Source organism: Barbus barbus (genome assembly GCF_936440315.1).
Source record: "Barbus barbus genome assembly, chromosome: 9".
NCBI classification, from domain to species: Eukaryota; Metazoa; Chordata; class Actinopteri; order Cypriniformes; family Cyprinidae; genus Barbus; species Barbus barbus.
The window spans coordinates 9,147,131-9,168,225 of NC_136737.1; the positions used below are offsets into that span (position 1 = coordinate 9,147,131).

Sequence of the window (21,095 nt, forward strand, 5' to 3'; positions counted from 1 at the left end):
AATAGAAAAATACATTATGCCTGATTAATGTTCAGTTTTTCAAGCGCCTCTCTTTGCTTTATTTTACGTTTAAAACATAATATTAGGATTCTTTGAAGAATAAAAAAACAGCACTTATTTTATTATTCTTCCTTTTTTGAAAAAAAACCTTTTATTCAGCAATAATGTTAAATTGATCAGATTTTTATATTTTTTATAATAATCTACCAGGATTCAATCAATCAATCCTGTAAAAATATCACAGAAAAATTTTAAGCAGCACAATTGTTTCCGATGTTGACAGCATACAATGAAGGATCATCTGGCACAGAAGACTGGAGTAACGTTGCTGAAAATTCAGCGTTGCATTACAGAAATACATATAAAGTATATTAAAATAGAAAAACATTGTTTTAAATTGTAATTATATTTCACAATATTAACCAGACCTCGCCCCCCTTCAATAAATAAATAAGAGAGTCCTCATTGTCGATGAGAAAACCTATTTCTAAGATAAAAGCTTATTTTACGAGGATCAGTGAATTAGGCCAATGTGTACCAAACAAGCAATTAGAAATATAAATATATGTATATATGTATATATATATATATATAAATTATATCTTGATATTTTCTGGGATTTTATCCATAACAATAATCTGACTTGAGGGGCAGTCGTGGCCTAGTGGATAGAGAGTTGGACTTGTAACCCGAAGGTTGTGGGTTCGAGTCTCAGGTCCGGCAGGGATTGTAGGTGGGGGGAGTGAATAACCAACACTCTCTCCACCCTCAATACCACGACTGAGGTGAGACCCTTGAGCAAGGCACCGAACCCCCAACTGCTCCCCGGGCGCCGCAGCGTTGGCTGCCCACTGCTCCGAGTGTATGTTCACTACTGAGTGTACACTTGGATGGGTTAAATGCAGAGCACACATTTCACTGCTGGTTATACTCTGTATAATTGTGTATGTGACAAATAAAAACAAATTATAATTATTATTATTATAATTACTATATTTTTCTGAGTGTATTGTGCTGCAGGACTGCCGTGGACAGCTGACTCCTAAAGTTTCTAAAGCTGACTCCTTCTGTGTGGTCAGTTCACAGCAGTGATAGAAATTAATCTTTTCCAACAAAAGTTGTTTTTACACTTTATGGGCATTTTTACTTTTACAAAGCCTTTTTTTTTCTAGAAGTGTGCATTATCTCTTGCGTCAAATTCTTATATTTAATCAATAAAGTGAATTAGAATAAGAAGACATTTGATAATGTCATTGATAATGTCAAAATTCATCTTTGCAATGCAGAGGAAACACAGAAGCCGAATCTGAAGAGGCATTTAGATGCATTTACACACTGCTTAATGCAGGACATTCGAAGTGAAACCTGTCTCAGTTGTTTACATCTTTGCAGATATAAAAAGAGCAATTAAGTGCACACTTGAAAGCGATTACAGAGGTTACGTAATCCTTAAGACTTTTTTGTGTTCACTTCTAATCCTACCATGCTGATTGTTGGATAAATATTGCTCTCAACTGTTGATTAATCTAGTATTTCCCATTGACATTTTACAGATATTATTGCTGAAACTACACAACTTCATTGTATCACTTACACTAAAACCATACCAAACTGTCCTCCATATATTCTTCCACTGCTGTGCCATTTGGATCTGTTTTAGCATCCCTATGTTATATTATGTGCATTGAAATCCTTTACATAAAGGAACATAAAGGAACAGTTATATAGATTAAACTCACTATACCACATTAGTAAACGGATTCAACTGGAAACATTGTGTGAGACATGATTTGGCATCGCATTGCTGTACAGATCATGTAGCCTACGGGAAAAAAATTAAACGATGATTTAGACGCTCATCTGCTTGCCTGTGTATATGCATCATCAGTGTGCATACTGAATTTGCTCCTCCAATATCACCGTCTTTTTGCATTAAGCTTTATAGAACGTTTCTCTCACTGCAGTGGATAAGAGATGATGATGTGCGCGTGAACGTAAATATTCCCCAAATTTTCCAGCAAATTCAACGAAGACTGATTCAGATGCGATTTCCCATGAAGCACTTATTAAAACGTTTGCCATATTATCTATAGTCTAATGTATGGTTATTAGACGCGTTGTTACTTCAATGTCAATTCCCGTTTTTGTCAAACAGCTGTGAAAACACCTTCCATGAATAATAATAAAAAAGAGAGCTGTTCTGCATGTTGTAATAAAGATGATCAGAAGAGATTGATTCGATTTTTCTGTTTTAATGGGTCTCCGTTGTGTTCGTCACACAGACCGCGTGTTGAAGTTTGTAGCGTCGTATCTTCATCAATCTCTAATGATATTTTCCCTTTACATATTCATGAGAAATACAGTTTGTAGCTACAGTCTTAAATACATTCTGTCTGACATATTTAATTGTATGCATTCTTGTTTGTTAAATGGATACCAATAAAATAGCTAAATTATTTTTTTTATTTCCATGGGCTATTTATGCAGGCTTTGTGTGTGTGTGTGTGTGTGTGTGTGAGGGATGGGGGTTTGGTTAGGCAGTGGATGACTACTAGTGACCAAACTCTCCAGTTGCTGGCGGTGTGAACAAGGTGTTTTAGAAATTTAGCCTACAGGGTTTTACCAGTCAGGGAACATGGTCCACGCTTTTGTTTTGTTCACGTTGTGTTTGTGGTGTCTGGTTGGTAAGTTAAAAATGTGTTTTATGACTACTAAATTCTTGTTAGCTATTATTAGTTTGTGGGCTAAAGTAATTTATTTGAAGGACTTCTGTTAACACTGATCATTACATAAATTGAAATCGATGTTATAATGTTCAACATGACATGTATTTAGCTCATTTAAGGTCATTTTGACAGTATAAAATTAAATTAGTCAATGAACTATTACAGGTCAGCTCAATAAGATTAAAGCCGTCTGATTTATAGACCATGTTCTTATTCTGTTTGCACATCTATTTGTCCTATCTTTTATTTAGCATCTTTAGTGTTTCTACTGCTGTTTTGCACTTTTTCCATTTGAAATCTAATCCCATTTTAAAGTTCACTGCAAACCATTCATTCATATTAGTAGAAAATGTCCGCATAATACAGACCTAAATTGTAATTTAATTGGATCATTAAATAACTATCTTTTTGGTGGGCCTTAGTCTGTGACAAAACATGTTCCTGATTGTTCTCCAGGTGTGTTTGGTGTTGATACAGATGAAGTGAGGTCAGTATCAGTGATGAAGGGCGATTCTGTGACTCTAAACACTGATGTTACTGAAGTACAGACATATTTGTTAATACAGTGGATGTTTGGAAGCGCTCGAATAGCTGAAGTCAATAGGCTCACGCAAACTAATTCAACATATGATGCTGATGGGAGATTCAGAGACAGATTAAAGCTGGATCAAACCGGATCTCTGACCATCACCAACACCAGAACCACAGACTCTGGACTTTATCAACTCACAGTTGTCAGCAGAGACACCAGCTACATTAATTATAATGTTACTGTCTATGGTGAGTAGAGAATTACAGTGTAATTTGCACTTAATCTGAATTATATCTGTAATATTTTAAAATGGTTCTTAAATCCATATTTTATGATATTGATGGGTTTCATTTCATTTAAAATGACATCACTGCGAAATCTGTCATCCACTAATCTCTACAAAATTCTTAATCATCAGAAAGATCATCAAGCCCCAATTGTGTGTTATCCAGCTGTGCGCTGAATAATTCAACCGCAAACCAGACTAAGGATGCCAACATTACTGAACTCTATGAGTCAAGTTCAGGTATGTCACACCATAATATTAGCATTTATTTACAGAGCAGGACTCTGTTGAATGTGTTCAGGTATTTCAGATGATAAACTATTAGCTTTTGTGAAAGTACAGTAGCTAAAATCCACTGTAAAAGTAAACTATCAGAACATTTTTTTCCAGCTGATGAATGATGAAAACACTGAAAGCCAATCAGAATCCACCCGACTGTAAAGAGCTCAAGCATTAAAAAGTGACAGACGACAAAACTGGAGCATGTGCTTAGAATAAACATAACATTGTTGTCCGTTGGTATGGACAAAAATATGGTTATCATTATTATTGTTGTTTGTGTGACCTGGTCCTTAGTTTAAGGAGAAACTAAATCAGTTTTGGGCCAAACTTGGTGTTGATTCATGTTACTGCGGAGATAATTGGCAGCATAATCCAGTTAAATCCGGTAAATTATGTTTTTAATCAAAACTTACATCTCATTTAGAGATATAGAGCATGACCTGTTTGTGCATATGAGGGTTGGGGGCATTAGCGTGCATTTTCTTCTTTAACAGGAACAGAGAACAGACAGCAGACGAGTGACAGAGAAGTGAAGTGTTTTTTTGTTTGTTTATTTGTTTGTTTTGGTGGGGTGGTATCCCATGCTGCTCAAGAGAGCATTAGCTCTCAAGGCAAAAAACATCATGGAGAAAGAACCATATAATCACACAGATTCCTCGGGGAGCCCTAAAAATAGTCTAGAATGGCTAATTAGCCATGCAATCCTAGCTAATGTTATTTAGCTAAGCAAGGAAAGTGTGCATGTATTCACAAATATGCAAAGTTTGTGGATGCTCTACTACGTCCTTTGAAATGGATGCACTACGTCTATTTAAAAGGGAAATAAATGCACAATTCTAATTCAGTGCTTTTTTTTTATTTCAGACCGCATCCACTGTTGTGGTTTTACTGAAGCTGTGATCCGATTGGCTCTCTCTGCTCTGGTGGGCGTGGCTGCTGTTGCTGTGCTGGTTTATGACATCATATCTACAAGAAGTGAGCTGAACAAGACAGAAGAGTCGGTCTATCTGTATCAGACCCATGGAGTAAAATCAGATCAACAGCATGAACTGAGCAGAAGGTTCAGTTCAAGATATGTTTGCTGAAGGTTACTGGCATAACCACCCCCCCCCCCCCCCCAAAAAAAAAACAAAACAAAATATCATGCATTAACACTAATTTTCTATGCCTTCACAGCTATTTTTAACAGATTATGTTTAATTCATTGGTCATTTATTGATTGTATATGCACAAATTAAATTAAACATATTACCTTAAACAAATAATATAATTAGCAACACAAATGATAGTATGAATGATCTCATAAGCTTTCATTTCTGTTGCACCCTTGAAATGACTCTCGCAGATTAAATTAGTGTGCATTTTAATGAAGATTCAGTTTTACAATTTTTTTTTCTGTTCTACTGTCCACTCTTATTACATCATTAAACATTACAATTCATTACATAGCAGTTGTGTAAGTGATTCACTGAAGTCACAGCCTAATACATTAGCAGAAGTGAAACGTCATTTATTTGTACAGCAATGTGTTTTGGTCTGAGGGGTGGACATATTGTTTGTGAAGGATCGAGTTTGACCTGTGCTACTCGCATACTTAAATACATCCCAACCCTTAAATCCACAGGAAACTCCACGGTTTTATTTCCCTCAGCCCAATTCTGCCGGAAACCTGTAAAATTGGCACCGCTTCTACTGGACACCGTTTCGTAGGCTAGTTTTAATGCAATTTGTAGTGGAAGCCATTAGAACTTCTGTGATGGTTTCTTTTGTTTTGTGTTGTTTTTCAGCAGTTTAGTGGGTTATCAGATGATTTTTCACGATACTTACCATGGTAATCGTGTCACCCTAACGGTCTGTAGCCTACATTCCTCTTGCATATGTCCCACAATTTTGTTAACCTCAATCGTGCTTAGAAAAAATTAGATGAGGTCAGTGTGTTGTTTAGTGTTCAGTTAGATTCTTTTACTACCTAAAGCCACTAGGTGGCGCTCTAGTTTTGTTATTAAATTATAAAGAGCCATCAGAGCTGCTCTTCTGTTCTACTACAGCAGACAACATCCTTACATTACTGGAAGCATGCTAAAGATTTTGACCTGAAAGTTACTATGAGTTTTAAAATTAATATGTAAAATATGTAAATGAAGTGTTCGTTTGTGCACATAAATATCAATCTCAAGTGATTTATAAGCATTTGGTCCACCTATAAAGAGAAAACTCAATATAGAAGGATGTTATGCATCCTAACAGTGCAGTTACGTCTACCAGTATCTAACCAGGCAAATACAGATTTCTTGCTGGAAACCTGGTTGGACAAGCTGTAAACCCATGACCCTTGTCCCCAACATGCAACCCTAAAACATCATGTTATACAGTTCTGACGGGTGCTTTTCTAGCATGCAATATTTTTTTCTAAAAATGTAAAATCTGTAAATTTGCTAAAAGTCAATTTCCTCAGTCTTTAAAGGTACATTATAAATTACTATATGAGCTAAGAGGCACAAAATTCCTTAGAGTAGTTTATGTGTTTTATTATTTATACATGGTATAAAATGAATGTTTATCCACTAAATCAAAGATATTGTGGTATAAACAACATGTAGCAAGCTTTTTTGTTGTAATGTGACACGAAACCATAAACAGGAAATGACTTCACAGATAGGATCTTTAGGCCTGCATGACTATGTGTAAAGGTCCACAAGTCTCAAATAAAATAATTTAAATAAAAATTCAACATTTCTACACCATGGCAAGAATAGTTTAGATTTGGATGCCAAATGGTACAACCCCAAGAAACTTTGTTATTCATGTTGTTGTTGTTGTTGCTTTTAATCATGATTTTTAAAACTTTTAAAAACAAATTCAGTTTTGTTAGTATCTGGTGAATGTGAAACATGATTCAAATTTCTGGGAGTAAAAAAAACCCATCTCTCTACACTATATGTGAAACATCTTGACTTTTTATCCTCAGCATTGTTAGTTTCAATAGGTTATTTCTAGCAAAGGTTAAGTTGTTTCCAGAAAACTATTTTTGAAATCACACCTAGAGCCCGCTTCCTGCTTTTTTTCTTTTCTTTGTAGAACAACATATCTTGTTATTGTCTGTCAGTTTCTGGGACAAATTCACAAATTTCTGCAGTTTTCGATGAATGATGTTAAATCGTGTCATGTTTAATCTTTGCTCTTTCCACATTACGGATGGGTGGTGATGGCGCAGTGGATAAGACACATGCCTTTGGTGTGACAGACCCGGGTTCGAATCCACTGTGAGACACCAATGTGTCCCTGAGCAAGACACTTAACCCCTAGTTGCTCCAGAGGCGTGCGACCTCTGACATATATAGCAATTGTAAGTCGCTTTGGATAAAAGCGTCAGCTAAATGAATAAATGTAATTACACAGCTTACACATCTCAGACCTTCTTCACCAAATAATATAAATGCATTAATCATTATAGAATGTTTTATAAACATCTTGGGCGTCCTGATTTGTCTTCGACACATTTAGCACTATTTGTTATGTAAAAGGAAAACAGTCAGTGTGGTTCATGTTTGCAGGACAGGAAGAAACCCTTCACCCACATGCATAATAGGCTACTCGCTACAAGACGTTTGTCCATCTGTCAGACCAAAACCACATTTCTTTCCAGATCTAAAGGAATCAGGCCACGTCAGGTTTCGTTTTGACTCTAAACTAAACGTGAAGAAGAATGTGAAGAGAAAAAAATTTGGTGGAATCATTCTCAAGAAAACCACAAAGATGTCTTCATGGTAATTGCATGGTAAGCACTGATATGAAGTAAATGAAGTAAAAAACACTATAAACCTATAAAAAACACTATCAACCTATACACCTATACACTATAAACCTATACACAACTAACCTACGGACAGATTTTAACTATAAGTATACTATACATATTTATCCTATACAAACTAAAAAAAAATAAAAGATAAAAAATACAAACTATACGAATGCTTCACATAAGTACATGTGCAAAGAGAAACATTTTGAGTCAAGCAGCTGGTTGGGGAGCAGTGTAGGATGATTTGTAGTGCATGAGCATGTAAACATGCATATATTGCTGAGTCTTTTGTGGGATAGTGTACACGCAGCAGTGTGTGTAAAGTGTCTAGTGCACATAGAGGCGAGTGTGTTACTACAGGTGGTTTGTACAGGCCCACTCACCTGTGTGTAGCACATATCGAATTGCACAAAAATAGTTCCATACAGTTTTTTCTTTGGTGTGGTAAGGTTTGGGGTGGGGGGTGGTCCATGTTTCAGGAGGTCGGGGTTTGCATGAGGTTTCAGAGGGGGGCGGGGTGAATAAAAATATGTTATAATATAAATTAATTAATTAATTAGGCTATATGTGAAGTTCAATGAAAACGGTTGAGGTATTCTGTCATAAAATAAAATTAATTAAATTCATATATAAATTAACCCTGGTGCATTAAACTGAAAGACAACACAAAGGCGTTCACTGACAAACGAGCGCGTTCACAGACGCGCGCGCACATAACGGCGGCGCGCAGAGAAGTTCAGATCATCTGACTGAAAGTCGCATCGTGCGTTATTTCGTTACAGACCACGAAGCTACAAATTCCCATTTGTTTTTCAAATAGGCTACAATTAGTTAAATGTCTTCATAAACGCACGGGAACGCCCCTCAGCAAAGTTTTAGAAAATTGGATTTATTTGCGAGATTTTTTTTCCAGAACTTTAAGTGATGTCTCAGTCAAAGAAAATCTTTTATGCATTGATTTGGTTCTGCTTGCATTTTGAACGCCGAATTGGTAAGTTATTCATGTTTTATGGCATCAGCTCTCTAAATATATATATATATATACTACTATACAGTCCCATATGAAATCAGGAATTGTACCAGGTAATAAGCACCTGGACCAAATAATCTGTGATTGAGTGACAGTTTCTGTTCCATTGTGCTCCACTGTTCCAGGTGTGTTTGGTGTTGAGACCAGTGAAATGAAAACAGTGATGGAGGGAGATTCTGTCACTCTACAGACTGAGGTACGGAGAGATGAAGAAATGTTTTGGAAGTTTGGACCTCGAGACATTCTGATCGCTCAAGTAAAAAAAGACGTTGGTGACTTCAAAATATATGATGGTGCTGATGGGAGATTCAGAGACAGACTGCTGCTGAACTATGACACTGGATCTCTGACCGTTAAAAACATCAGACCTGAACATGCTGGACTCTATAAACTACAGATCATAAGTAATACAATCTCATACAAAACATTCACAGTTTCTGTATATGGTGAGTAGAGAAACAGTGTTGTTTGTTCTTTATATTGTGTTTTGATATACTGAATTCTCAAATTATTTTTTAACACTCAACTCAAATATAAAAGCTTTTTTCAGTTAACTTATTTTAATTGGTTGTTTCATAACATTTTCCAGCTCGTCTTCCCATTCCTGTCATCACCAGAGACTTTTCACAGTGTTCCTCATCCTTATCAGGCTTATCAGCGTCCAAATGTGTGCTGTTGTGTTCAGCGGTGAATGTGAGACATGTGACTCTCTCCTGGTACAAAGAAAACAGTTTATTATCCAGCATCAGTGCGTCTGATCTCAGCATCAGTCTCTCTCTACCTCTGGAGGTGGAATATCAGGATAAAAACAACTATAGTTGTGTGTTGAACAACCCCATCAGCAACCAGACTCAACATCTGGACATCAGTCAACTTTGTTGGCCATGTCCAGGTAAGTCAGTGTTTATATTAGTGATTAATGTAGACATTTTACAAATTATTTTGTATTTTTCCATATTCTACATAGCATATAACAGTGGTTCTCAGTGTGGTGCGTGTACCACTAGTAGTGAATCTCTGAATTAAATTAATTTAACAAGCTTACATGCATTATAAACTGTATTGTTCATAGTTTCTCTTTGTTCTCTTATGTTCTCCAGCTCCTCTGCCGATCCCTATCATCACCAGAGACTCTCCAACATGTTCTTCATCAGCTTCACACCAGAATTGTTCATTTCTATGTTCAGTGGTGAATGTGAGTCATGTGACTCTCTCCTGGTACAAAGGGAATAGTTTATTCTCCACCACTAGAGCATCTGATCTCAGGATCAGCTTTTCTTTACATCTGGAGGTGGAATATCAGGATAAAAACACCTACAGCTGTGTGGTGAACAATTCCATCAGCAACCAGACCACACATCTGGACATCGATCAGCTCTGTCAGCCATGTTCAGGTACATAAACTGTGATGACAGAAACGTAGCAAATGTACACAAACTGAATTTTTTTTCTATCTTTATCTATCCTCAGGGCGCGTCCACTGTTGTGGTTTTACTGAAACTGTGATCCGATTGGCTTGCTCTGTTCTGGTGGGCCTGGCTACTGTTGCTGTGCTGGTTTATGACATTAGATCAAGAAGATCTTATCAGAAGAGGAGAGAGCAGACACCGCATGCAGATGAATATGATGATGTTGCATCAGGTCACTAGGGGGCGATAATGTTGCTCTGTTCTTTATTCTTCTCAGGAATGTGAATAAGGAATATTCCAGGTTAAATGCATCTCAGAATCAGTAGACAGCTTGCATGCTTTCAGTCATACATACAGAATAATAAAATACACAGTAATCAAAACATGAAAACCAATGCAGTAATGTCAGGACAGTAGTGAAGTATTTTTACTTTGCTGTAAAAGTACTTTTCAAGTGTCAGTTCTTTATCAGAGTGTTTTTCTTTAGAAAACTTTACTTCACAACATTCCAAAGCAAAATATTGTACTTTTTACTTGCACTACGTTTCATATTAATTATTTAATATTTAATTACATAATAAATCTATTACTTTCTTACTATTACTCAAGTAAAAGTAATTCAAAGATTTACTTGAGTACAAGAAAGTACTACATGTTTAATGTTCTTAAGTATTAAAGGTAAAAAAAAAAAAAAAACTTTAATTTATGAAATGTAGTGCAGTAAAAAGTATGACATTATGCTTTGGAATGTAGTGAAGTAACGATTTCCAAAGAAAAACACTCTGATAAACTCCAGATACTTTTTAATTTACTTGAGTGAATTGAAATACTTGAAATTACTTGAAATACTTCTCTACTGTCTGCCTCTGAGTAATGTACACTTTAAGCGTTTCCTAACTTGTCATATTGCCATCTGGTGGTTATATTAGGTACTTTTAGTTTTTAAAGTACATTTCTGTTTTTTTTCTTTCACTTTTTAATGTAAAGTTTTTATATTTTTATACCAAGAAAAAATATTTTATTGGTTCATAATTAAAAAAATATATATTTTTAAAATGTTTTCATGAGAAATACTTTATATTATACATGTCTGACTGACATTGATTTTTTTAAACTGTAATATCCAGCAAATTTATTAAAGATGAAAAATGTCTTGAGAATGTATGATTAATTTATTTATCTGTTATATTGCAGTCTTGCTTGACCTAGATTGCAAACTCAAGTTTTAAGTTAGGTATGCTTCAATCACAATTATGTGTCATCTGTTACAAGACAGAAACATACTATAGATGAAAAAGACTTCCAACAGAAAAAGTGCAGGATTTATAAAATACATTTTATTTTCCTTTAACACCACAATAGAAAGCACTACTACATCAGTGACAAAACGTAAAGTCAAAATAAAAGAATCAAAAGAAATTATCTTTAACTTTTACACAGACAAAACACATAAGCATTTAGTTTGGATTCAACATTTGAGTGAAATTCCTCACTAACATATTTTAAAGTCTCTAGAGTCTGTTTTTGCTTGTACATGATTAAAACAAATGAACATTTGTGTGTAAAATGTAAATCAAGGTCAATGCAATTTTGGTTAAATGTTTAACAGGAGTAAACACTTGTAAAACACATCATTCTAAATAAGTGATTCCCTGACATGTTCTGTCTATATTAGGCAATTACAAGCAGATTTGTGGAGTTTTCATAGTTTTAGTTATAGCCCAAGCCGAGACATTCAAGTACACTAATGAATGCCTCTGTTTCTCCATGTCCAGTCTCCACTCATCTCATTTCAACTGCTGCTGGAACTTTGATGATCATGGCTGCAGGAAAGACACAAAAAGCAGTCAGGATCTCCCTGCAACTAATACATTTGTAGAATTAACAGGTGAATTTAATAGTTTAAAGGTTTTACTTGTAATATAAATGTAATTTGGTAGCCATAGTAGAGAAGATGATAACTGATTGACTGAAATGATTAAAACTCTGGTTGCAGAATTTAGAACAGGCTGCATTTATTTTATTGAAAAAGTGGGACAACCAGACAAGTTTATTCTATTCTTTATATTATGAATACATAAACTGTCTTTTCTATTCATTAACAGAGAGAGAGCAATTCATTGAATAGCAAGATATCTGTATGAAAGCACTTATAGGCATTAGTTCCAATCAGACCAAACACTGCTACATTTCCTTTTATTTACTAGATGCAAATTAATCAAAATTTAGTCAAAAGTTATTAATTTAATGCAATAACCAGCTTTGAAGGTAGAAATATAAAGCTGAATTTCACCCATGTAATAATATGAAAAAAATATCAGTTGAAAGAAACATGTACAAGGAGAACAACAAAGGACCTAAGACTGAGCCCTGTGGCACACCACACTTTACCTGTGTCACTTTTGGCATTTCTTCATTGGCATTTCTTCAAAAATAACATGGTAGTTATCTGACCGGTAACATCTTAAGCAGGTAAACCACCTGTCCGCAAATGCCAATATGATTCTTAAGTATGCTTAGAAATGTCTTGATCTATAGGGTCAAAACAGTGCTAAATAATACTAGAAGATACTATCCTAGTCAAGTGCAAAATAAGTATTTTGTTTTGCGAAGTATGGGCCACAACTGGCGTAGTGATATCAGTACTCTTTTTTTATTCTAAATGGCATAGATTTCTTATGAGTTTACAATAAAACCTGATAGTTTTTCACATTATTTCTCACAGTCAACTGAGAATTATGTTCTCTCATGTCCAGACAGAACAGGTGCAGAAGTATTTTGGGAGGTGATTTGGTATGGTTTGCATGTATGTTTTTGTACGGTAGGTGGCGTTATGAGTCTGTGTCGTCCCGCGTCACGTTACCTGCCAGACGGAAGAATCAGCCATTTCGAGACAGTTGTGCGCTCTCTTGCATTTGTAACATTAAGGGGACGTAAACCATTTTCCACGTCGTACAAATCTTAAAGAATACCAGACTTTAATCTTAGTAAATTCAAAATTGTCTCAGTCATTATTTAGCCGTTTTTTTAGTAATTGTCGATATCAATCTGGCTGGGTGCGGCTGAGAAACAACACGGCAGATTTATAAGGATATTTCTAGCTACGACCGTCATCTTTTTTAAGCTCCAGAAATTATACAACTCTACAATCAGTATGGGCATCGCGAATTTGATGTTTCTTCTCTTATTATTCGTGAACGGTAAGTAGTAATATTAATTTGTAGCTATAACACTTTCGGTTTTAATTAATAAAAACCGGAAATAATGCGTATTTGCTGTTATACGCGAATTTTAATGCTGCTTGTGGTTTTTAACATGCTCATAGCGATTGTTTTTATTTGGATACATGATCGAGAATACAAATGGAGTATGCCCTGAATTCTGCGCTATTTTATAAATCCTCGGACGCCACTGGGTTTCAAGTTCAGGCCTTGCGATAATACCAGCCTTTTGGAGATTGATGTCAATACACGTCAGGTCATTGAGAACTGTGTGTGGTATATGCTACTTAGGTAAATTTAATTATTTTGTCTCCAGTGTCCATTCATGCAATCTGTGCGATTTTTGTTTAATAATCAGGCTTCGAGATGCCAATAGGCCTTATGCGTAGCCTATCCCTCACAAATCTTTATCTGAGTCCGTATTGCAAATAATTAAAGATTTGGGGTCTAATTAATTTTGTGCAATCTTTTTCTCTTTTTGTCAAGGCTGTTTTAAAAGATTGATTTTGCTTTGTCATGTTGTAGCCAATGATGTAGCCTACAATTCATGCATGCTTTTTCTCAAATGTATCTTTATCACAATCATAAATTGTAACTGGTTTATAAACGCGATGTATGGACTATATGATGGTATTGCGTTATGTTGCGTGTATATAGGCTATATTAAGCAAGTTCATCATACAGTACAGGTCGTGTTTAGCTGCACAAACCAGTTTTTCATGAATTTGTGTTATGTCGTAGGCTACTACGGGACAGCTAGCTTGAAAGCTGAAGCATCTGCATGGAAATAATATAGCAAATGTTAGCCTTGTTCATTATATGATGTATATAATAGCGGACTAATAAAAGCAAAATGTCAATAGACTTTCATTCATAGGCCTAATTGAAAAATAATAGCCCCAATCATTTATATATGTAATATGTAATTGTCTATGTTAAGAATATTTCAGGTTAAATACATATAGCTAAGTTAGCCTATATTATTAGTAGGCTGTGTATGCCGTGCTGATTATTTTAATCGAATGCGATCAAATGCCTTTACATTAATGTACTTCCAGTGAACATCCAGGATATCATAAATCAGTATGACAACTAGTATGTGATTTGGTGCAAGGGTATGCGAGAGAGCTCGTGCAATGGTCTGACTACCTCGATACACAAGGGGGCGAAAGAGAGGGGCGAACATTAGGTTATCTATGCATCAAACCGGATGTGTTTTTATTCAGGTGAGTTCACACATATATATTAAGTTATACTATTTTTAAACTGTTGATTTGAAATGATGATAGTTAACATGGAATAGAAAACTGCGCGTTAATTCACGCTACACTGACTCTATTGATTCTGGGTTATGAATTAAGTAGCATTTCACAACGCAACAGCGCGTTTCGCCTTGATGTGTTAATAATAGTGGGGGTATTGGAGAAATATGAATCATTTCCATTTTGCTGTGGTTGATTTTATCCACAGCACTTTATAAAGACCTTGCTTTGGTTAAAAATGGGAAGTATAGCTTACTAAAGGGAATGTTGCTTATGCAAATGGATTATCGAAGATTTTTTTGTATTGGAATGAGTGGTGAGTTTGACGTTTGTGATGTTTTGTTGTGGTTTTCTTCATCAGTGGATACTGGAAAAAGATTGCAATGTTTTCTTAGGCCTGCATTTCTTTTATCAATCTATGATATACTAAGAAATGTGTTGCTAAAATACATCTGCTGAAGTAAAACTCAGATTTGTGTTTATTAAAACAACGTCATGGGCATTGGTTCCATTCCCAGGGAATGCATGAGATTATCAAATCTATATCTTGAATGCAACACCAGTCAATTTAGATAAAAGCATTCGCCAAATGCATAATGCATCATCTGTGTGGTTTATCAAATTAAACACAACCATTTGAGTACATGAATTGAACAATTTTGTTTTTAAAGAACTTATTCTTATGTAGAAAAATTGAATATGGTAGTGCAATTATTGTGTAGATAATGTGTGTAGTTATGTTTTGACCAACTATCCTTACCATCAAGAGCAAAATATCACACAGACTATTTATACAACAAAAACAGTGAAAGATAATCCTTGAGCAAATGTAAAGGTATGATATTGTAGCTCAATTGCAAGTTGTTGCATGTCTACAGGGCCATATTGCTGTGCTTATGTTTCTGTTCCCTGGGAGTCGAACCCATGACCTTGACATTCTAGTGGCATATGCTGCCTTATATAACCGTCACCTAGATTTGTGCGGTTTTGGGTCCTATTGACTTGCATTTTAAAAGGAATAAAACACATTTTTTAAATATGAAAGTAGCCTATCATACAGGTTTAAAATGACATAAGAGTGAGAAAGAAAAAGAATTTAAATTTTAGGTTAAATATACCTTTAACAATGGTTTAACCAGGAATACTAGTTAAACTACTACTAGTACTAGTGAAGAATTGAGACACATGGCATAGTTGCTGTCTTTAGTGCAAAATCTATTAAGTTTTCTCTTACAGTTTTATCATCAATTAATATTATTTTAATTGTGGTCTATTTTGTCTACTTTTTCGGGTTAGGATTTTCCATCATGTGAACGTTTAATTTCCAATTGGCCAATCTTTGAAGCTTTAAAAATTGTGTTAATCCAGATCCTATCAGGAAGTAAGAGAGGAATGTTGAAGCTTGGCAGTTATGAGTGTTTTGCAAGAGCCCCTCCCCCAGTGGGAGCCTTCGAAGTTGGCATAAAAAGACGTAACTGAAGACAAGAGGCCATTCTGTTTGAATGAAAGTCAGTGGAGGAGAGGCCTCAGCACGCCGAACAAACTGCTTTTGTGTGGAAACAGCAAATCACTTAAAGGGATAGATCCCCAAAACGAAACTTGTCATTTATTCACTCCTATTTAGCATTAATACAAACAAAATGTTGCTAAATCAGTTTGTCTTCTTGAAAATAGATAGTAAGGCATTAAATTACAAACCTAAGTATTGGTCTAAAATGCACCATGTGGTAGTCTGACTATTGGAAAATCTGCTTTAAAATGTCCTGTAGTGTGCCGTGCTAAAGTTAGTTTAAAAAGTAAAGTAAGCAGCAGTTTTCAACTTTGTTTTTGCCATAAAGAAGCTGACATTAAAATCTGTACAGCATTTTTTTTTCCTTTAATTATTAGACATATATAATTATATAAGTATTGCTTGTGCAGTCTGGAGGCTACATTAAACAATTATAGTTTTTCATTACTAAATGTAATGTAAGAATGAGAAAGATTGTTAAATGTTTTGATATTTTTAAGTAGCCTACAGCATATCACACAGCAAAGACACTTGAAATCACCTATAAACATGAAAAACACATGCATGTACATTTATTTACAAAATTTACAATCCCATTGAAATGCAATGTGAACACAGTTCATGAACTCGTTCTTTTTCTTATAGTCCATTTGTTTGTGTTTTTTGTATTTTCCATTACCAATAGGCACCAGAATTTTAGCTCTACATTGTAGACCTATCTATTTCAAAAGTCGTAAATTGGTCAATTCAGTTGCTGTTTAAGCCTCTCAGTGATTATTCACGTAAATCATTGTCCAGCCCGCTTCTGGAGGCTTGTAGACAGTGTTGTCAAATGGCACCTGTTACTTTTCTCAGCGCTGATATGGAAGAGCTGATCACAGCAATTTGTGATTTACAGATGAGGATTTTACAGAATATATTTTTAGACGCATGTGCATGTTTTTATTAGAGCTTTATTCTTGTAGCTAGTGGTGGATTTAAATAATCCTAATCTTAAATGAGGCCAAAACCCTCCAGAGATGTCTATGTTGCTCAATAGAAATCGTTACACTGAGCCGTGAATCGCCCCCTGGTGGAGGAGCCTCACCTGTATCGAAAACTATATTTACGCCCAAAGGGCGTCAAGTCCGCTCTAGGAGCAAGAATGTCAGTGTAACGAGAAAAATAACACCTCTGTCTTTGAAATTGTTTGACATATAAGTGTGCAATGTTGATTGTGTCAAATGAATCTAGTTTATGGCTCACATAGGACTACTGGCAGTTTGAGTCTTTACCAAAAGTTTCTCAGTTAATTCACCATCCACCATTTTTGTCCGATGACAGATCTCTGTCTAAACGTATGGCATTATAAGAGGAATTTCCTCCGACGTGTGGAGCACAAATACATAAGAGCTTCTTTGTATAGAGAAATATTGTTCTTACCCTTAATTTGTCGACTGCCCGTAACAATGTAGGTCGTATATAATGCATTATCCACCGCTTCGGTTCTCAATAGTTTCTAAACGCGTATAGATCTCTATCAACATTTTTTATTTAAAAAAATAAATCCATTACAGCGGTTTTAATCCGCCTAAATGGCTCGACAAATAACGTAAATCTCTTCTAATTTAATTCAACGAAAGAAAAGTATCGTCGTCTCTATATGTTATAAAGCGCTACTGTATCATCCAGTTTCAATTTTAATATCGCAGCCAGACAATCGCACCCCAGTTTCCGCATTCTGCTCGTCCGCTCTCTCGCGAGACTTCATTTAAAACTCAAGGATGCAGCTACTTGTTTATTTTGAATGAGACCGTTTTTTTTGGATTTGGATCCTGCCTTACATATTCTTTACCAGATTTCTGAAATGGTTTGTAAACATAGTGTATTATATTACTATAAAAACAGTAGTCTGATCATTATTTATTTCACACATAACATGCAATTTAAGCAAACTACATTAACGTGTAACGCACACTATGATTTTCACTGATACAGAATGTATGTTTGTGCATATATTAAATGGTTTATTTTTCAATTTTTTATAGCCTATTTAAGATACAGCATGTGGATGCACATTAAATTACAAAGTTTTGTTTAAACATATTTAGCATGTGTTGTGTATTCTATATTTTTGTACATGTTTTTACATTTATATTTCTTTTTAGAGCTATCAGTGTATATTTAGTAATATACTAGATTTTTTTTTTCTAAATGTGGGGCTTATTTATAGTTCTAAAAATAATACTTGTAACTGTTGCAGAATGGATGAAGCTAATGATCTCAGCTGAAGAATATTATTGTTATACAGGTGTTTTATTTGTTTCTGTTTGTTGTCCAGGTGTGTTTGGTGTTGAGACAGATCCAGAGGAGATACGTGAATTGATGGAAGGAGATGCTGTCATTCTAGACACAAAGTGTGTTACCAAACTACAGAAAGATGATGAGATAGTGTGGAAGTTTGGATCTGATGTCATAGCTACAATCAAGGCCAATAATCCCTTATTATATGACACTGATGATGCAAGATTCAAAGACAAACTACAAATAAACGCTCAAACTGGGGACCTCACCATCAGAAACACCAGAACCACACACTCTGGGTTTTATGAAGTGAAGATCACCAATATCACTTACACAGCACACAGGAGATTTCGTGTTACTGTCCTTGGTAAGCACTCATTTATGACAGAGCAACATATTTTAATACTTAATTTTTGTAAATGTAATTGCAGTGTTTGGGTCATACAGAATGTTTATTTTCATTTAAAGTGTTAAAAAATAATATACATATTATATTAATAATGTATTATATGTGTGTGTGTGTGTGTGTGTGTGTGTGTGTATATATATTAACAATGATAATAATAACACTTTTTTGCATTTTTTTTAAAGAAAACTATTTTTGGCAGAATTCATATTAATTTAGATTAATTTAAATATGTAAAACGTCTATGTCTAGATGTGTGCTTTGTCATATTACATATTGTATATTTAATTCCACTATTGAAATAAATGTCGATGTATTATTAATTTCTAAATATTTTATTTGCATTTGTGATAAACAAAAAAAAAAAAAAAAAAAATATATATATATATATATATATATATATAAATAAATATTGTCAGAACGCATTAATTAACATCAGTTATTTCTGTGTATTTTTCTACATGTATTTCAGATGCGATTCCTGCAAAAGTTTCAGTAACGGCGGGAGAGTCTGCCATTTTACAGCATAATATTGCTGATATACACAATTATGATGTGATAGAATGGAAGTTTGAAGATGAAAAGACTCCCATAGCTCAGATCAACAAACAAAACAGTGAAAAACCCTCATATGATGAAACTGACGAGAGATTTAGAGACCGACTGCAGCTGGATCAGACTGGATCTCTGACCATCACAAACACCAGAACCACAGACTCTGGACTTTATAAACTACAGGTGCAAGGAACAAACTTACCAACCAAACACAGGACGTTTCGTGTTACAGTCGATGGTGAGTAGATCAATGTTCTCAAAGTGATGGCTGTCTATGCTAGTCATTTTACATTTTGTAAGTAATAACTTGCATAGAGAAACCCTGAGCTGTGTAACTGATTGAAGATTCATATAAACGCAAAATGCTTGTCACAGGATTTATTTTAGAACTGACTGTCTCTCTTTGTCCGTTACAGAAGCTGGTCTGTCCACAGGCATTGTGGTGCTGATATGTGTGTGTGTTATTGCGTTGATCCTGGTGGTGGTTGGGATTTTCTGTCGGAGACGATGTCAACAAGGCCAGTATTAACTTTGCATGCATGGCCAGTATTAACCAAAGTAAGCATTTCTAATGCAGAATTTTGAAATGGCATGTTGAACTTAATGATTTGCCGCATTGTTTAATGACATCTGTGATTGTTCAGACAATATTTACAGCATTTCACTAAATGACAGCAGAAAAACTTAAATGATTTGGAGATCTGGGTTCAATTTCACATTTTAGCCAGAATGTTTACCTTCACTTGTGCAAATACACTTTATACTGTCTTTTATTACTCTGTCTGTGCTTACTTTCAGGTGACGATAAAAGGAATGAGGTACAGGATCCATTGAAAGGAGAGAAATAGTTCAGTGCCTCTGTAATATTAGCTGTGAATGAAATCAAACTATGTGCTGCTGAGTTGTGGTAGAGAATATGCTTACATATGTTGCACATTCACTGGAACAGTTTGCACTACATGCTGATCAATGATCCTATTACTTTATGGTACACTTCTTTTTTCCGTATTATTATAAGATATTGTACCTGTTATTGATGCATATATAATCATGGTGGCTGGTGGGACTGTTGACTGCAAAGTTTTAGGTGGAAATTGTTTAGATCACCTGACATCAGCAGGTGTCATTTAAAAAAAAAAAATGATACATTTTCCTTTTCCATTTTTGATTCATGCTTTTAAAGGGGATTATAAAAGGAGATTGTGTCTTAGATGTTTTCTTACATGTGCAAGAGTTTAGAAATCTAAGGGACAAGCCTGTTTTTGTGGTAATATCTGCTCATGCATTTTTTTTTTTTTTTTTTTTTTTTATAGTGTTATGGGAACTTTGTGCCTGTATCATGTTTTTGAGATCTATATTTTACTGTTACTCTGATGCTATGTTTACATGGGGACAGATTATGATAATCTGTTGTTCACTTTTGTCTAGCGAACAGTGATTTGGGTGTTGAATGTTTCCTGGTAGGTAGGCCCACATATTCCTTTTTTTATTATTATTGTGAAATTCAAGCTTTTTTAAATAATTGAGATTCATAAGTAATATGAATGCCAAAGTTATTGCACTTATTGTAAATTCATTGAATTCCTTTTTTTCTTTAATTTTTCTCTTTATGTTGTTAGGCTGCTGGGTTGTAATTGAAAATTGATGGCTTTTTTGTATATTGGGAAATATTTGGAATAATAAAGAAGGAACATATATGCAGCAGCATTAATCACAATTTTTCTCTGGAATTTTTCTGTCATCCAATTAGCATGATTTTAGTGGTGTCAGATATTAAAAAAGTTCATTCAT

At 34.9% G+C, this 21,095-nt stretch overlaps 3 protein-coding genes across 7 annotated transcripts in view; all 3 read left to right on the plus strand.

Moving 5' to 3' along the window:
* LOC306875003 (uncharacterized protein) overlaps nt 1-21,095 on the plus strand; it is a 262,032-nt gene that overhangs the window by 157,253 nt on the left and 83,684 nt on the right. The gene's annotated exons all lie outside the window — the stretch shown is intronic.
* LOC306875026 (uncharacterized protein) lies at nt 8,338-11,220 on the plus strand. The gene is made up of 5 exons (XM_079425392.1): nt 8,338-8,619; nt 8,784-9,104; nt 9,248-9,550; nt 9,759-10,052; nt 10,129-11,220. The coding sequence occupies exons 1-5, from the start codon at nt 8,553-8,555 to the stop codon at nt 10,305-10,307; spliced, it is 1,164 nt and encodes a 387-aa protein (XP_079281518.1). The 5' UTR covers nt 8,338-8,552; the 3' UTR covers nt 10,308-11,220.
* Nucleotides 11,879-21,019, plus strand: LOC306875603 (uncharacterized protein). 5 transcript variants are annotated; one of them, XM_079426282.1, is made up of 5 exons: nt 11,879-13,267; nt 18,381-18,710; nt 19,222-19,542; nt 19,721-19,862; nt 20,103-21,019. In XM_079426282.1, the coding sequence occupies exons 1-4, from the start codon at nt 13,222-13,224 to the stop codon at nt 19,831-19,833; spliced, it is 810 nt and encodes a 269-aa protein (XP_079282408.1). In that variant the 5' UTR covers nt 11,879-13,221; the 3' UTR covers nt 19,834-19,862; nt 20,103-21,019. The 5 variants fall into 5 exon arrangements, with proteins under 5 accessions (XP_079282408.1, XP_079282407.1, XP_079282409.1 ...); XM_079426281.1 differs by having other exon boundaries at nt 19,721-19,822; XM_079426283.1 differs by lacking the exon at nt 11,879-13,267 and adding an exon at nt 14,347-14,514.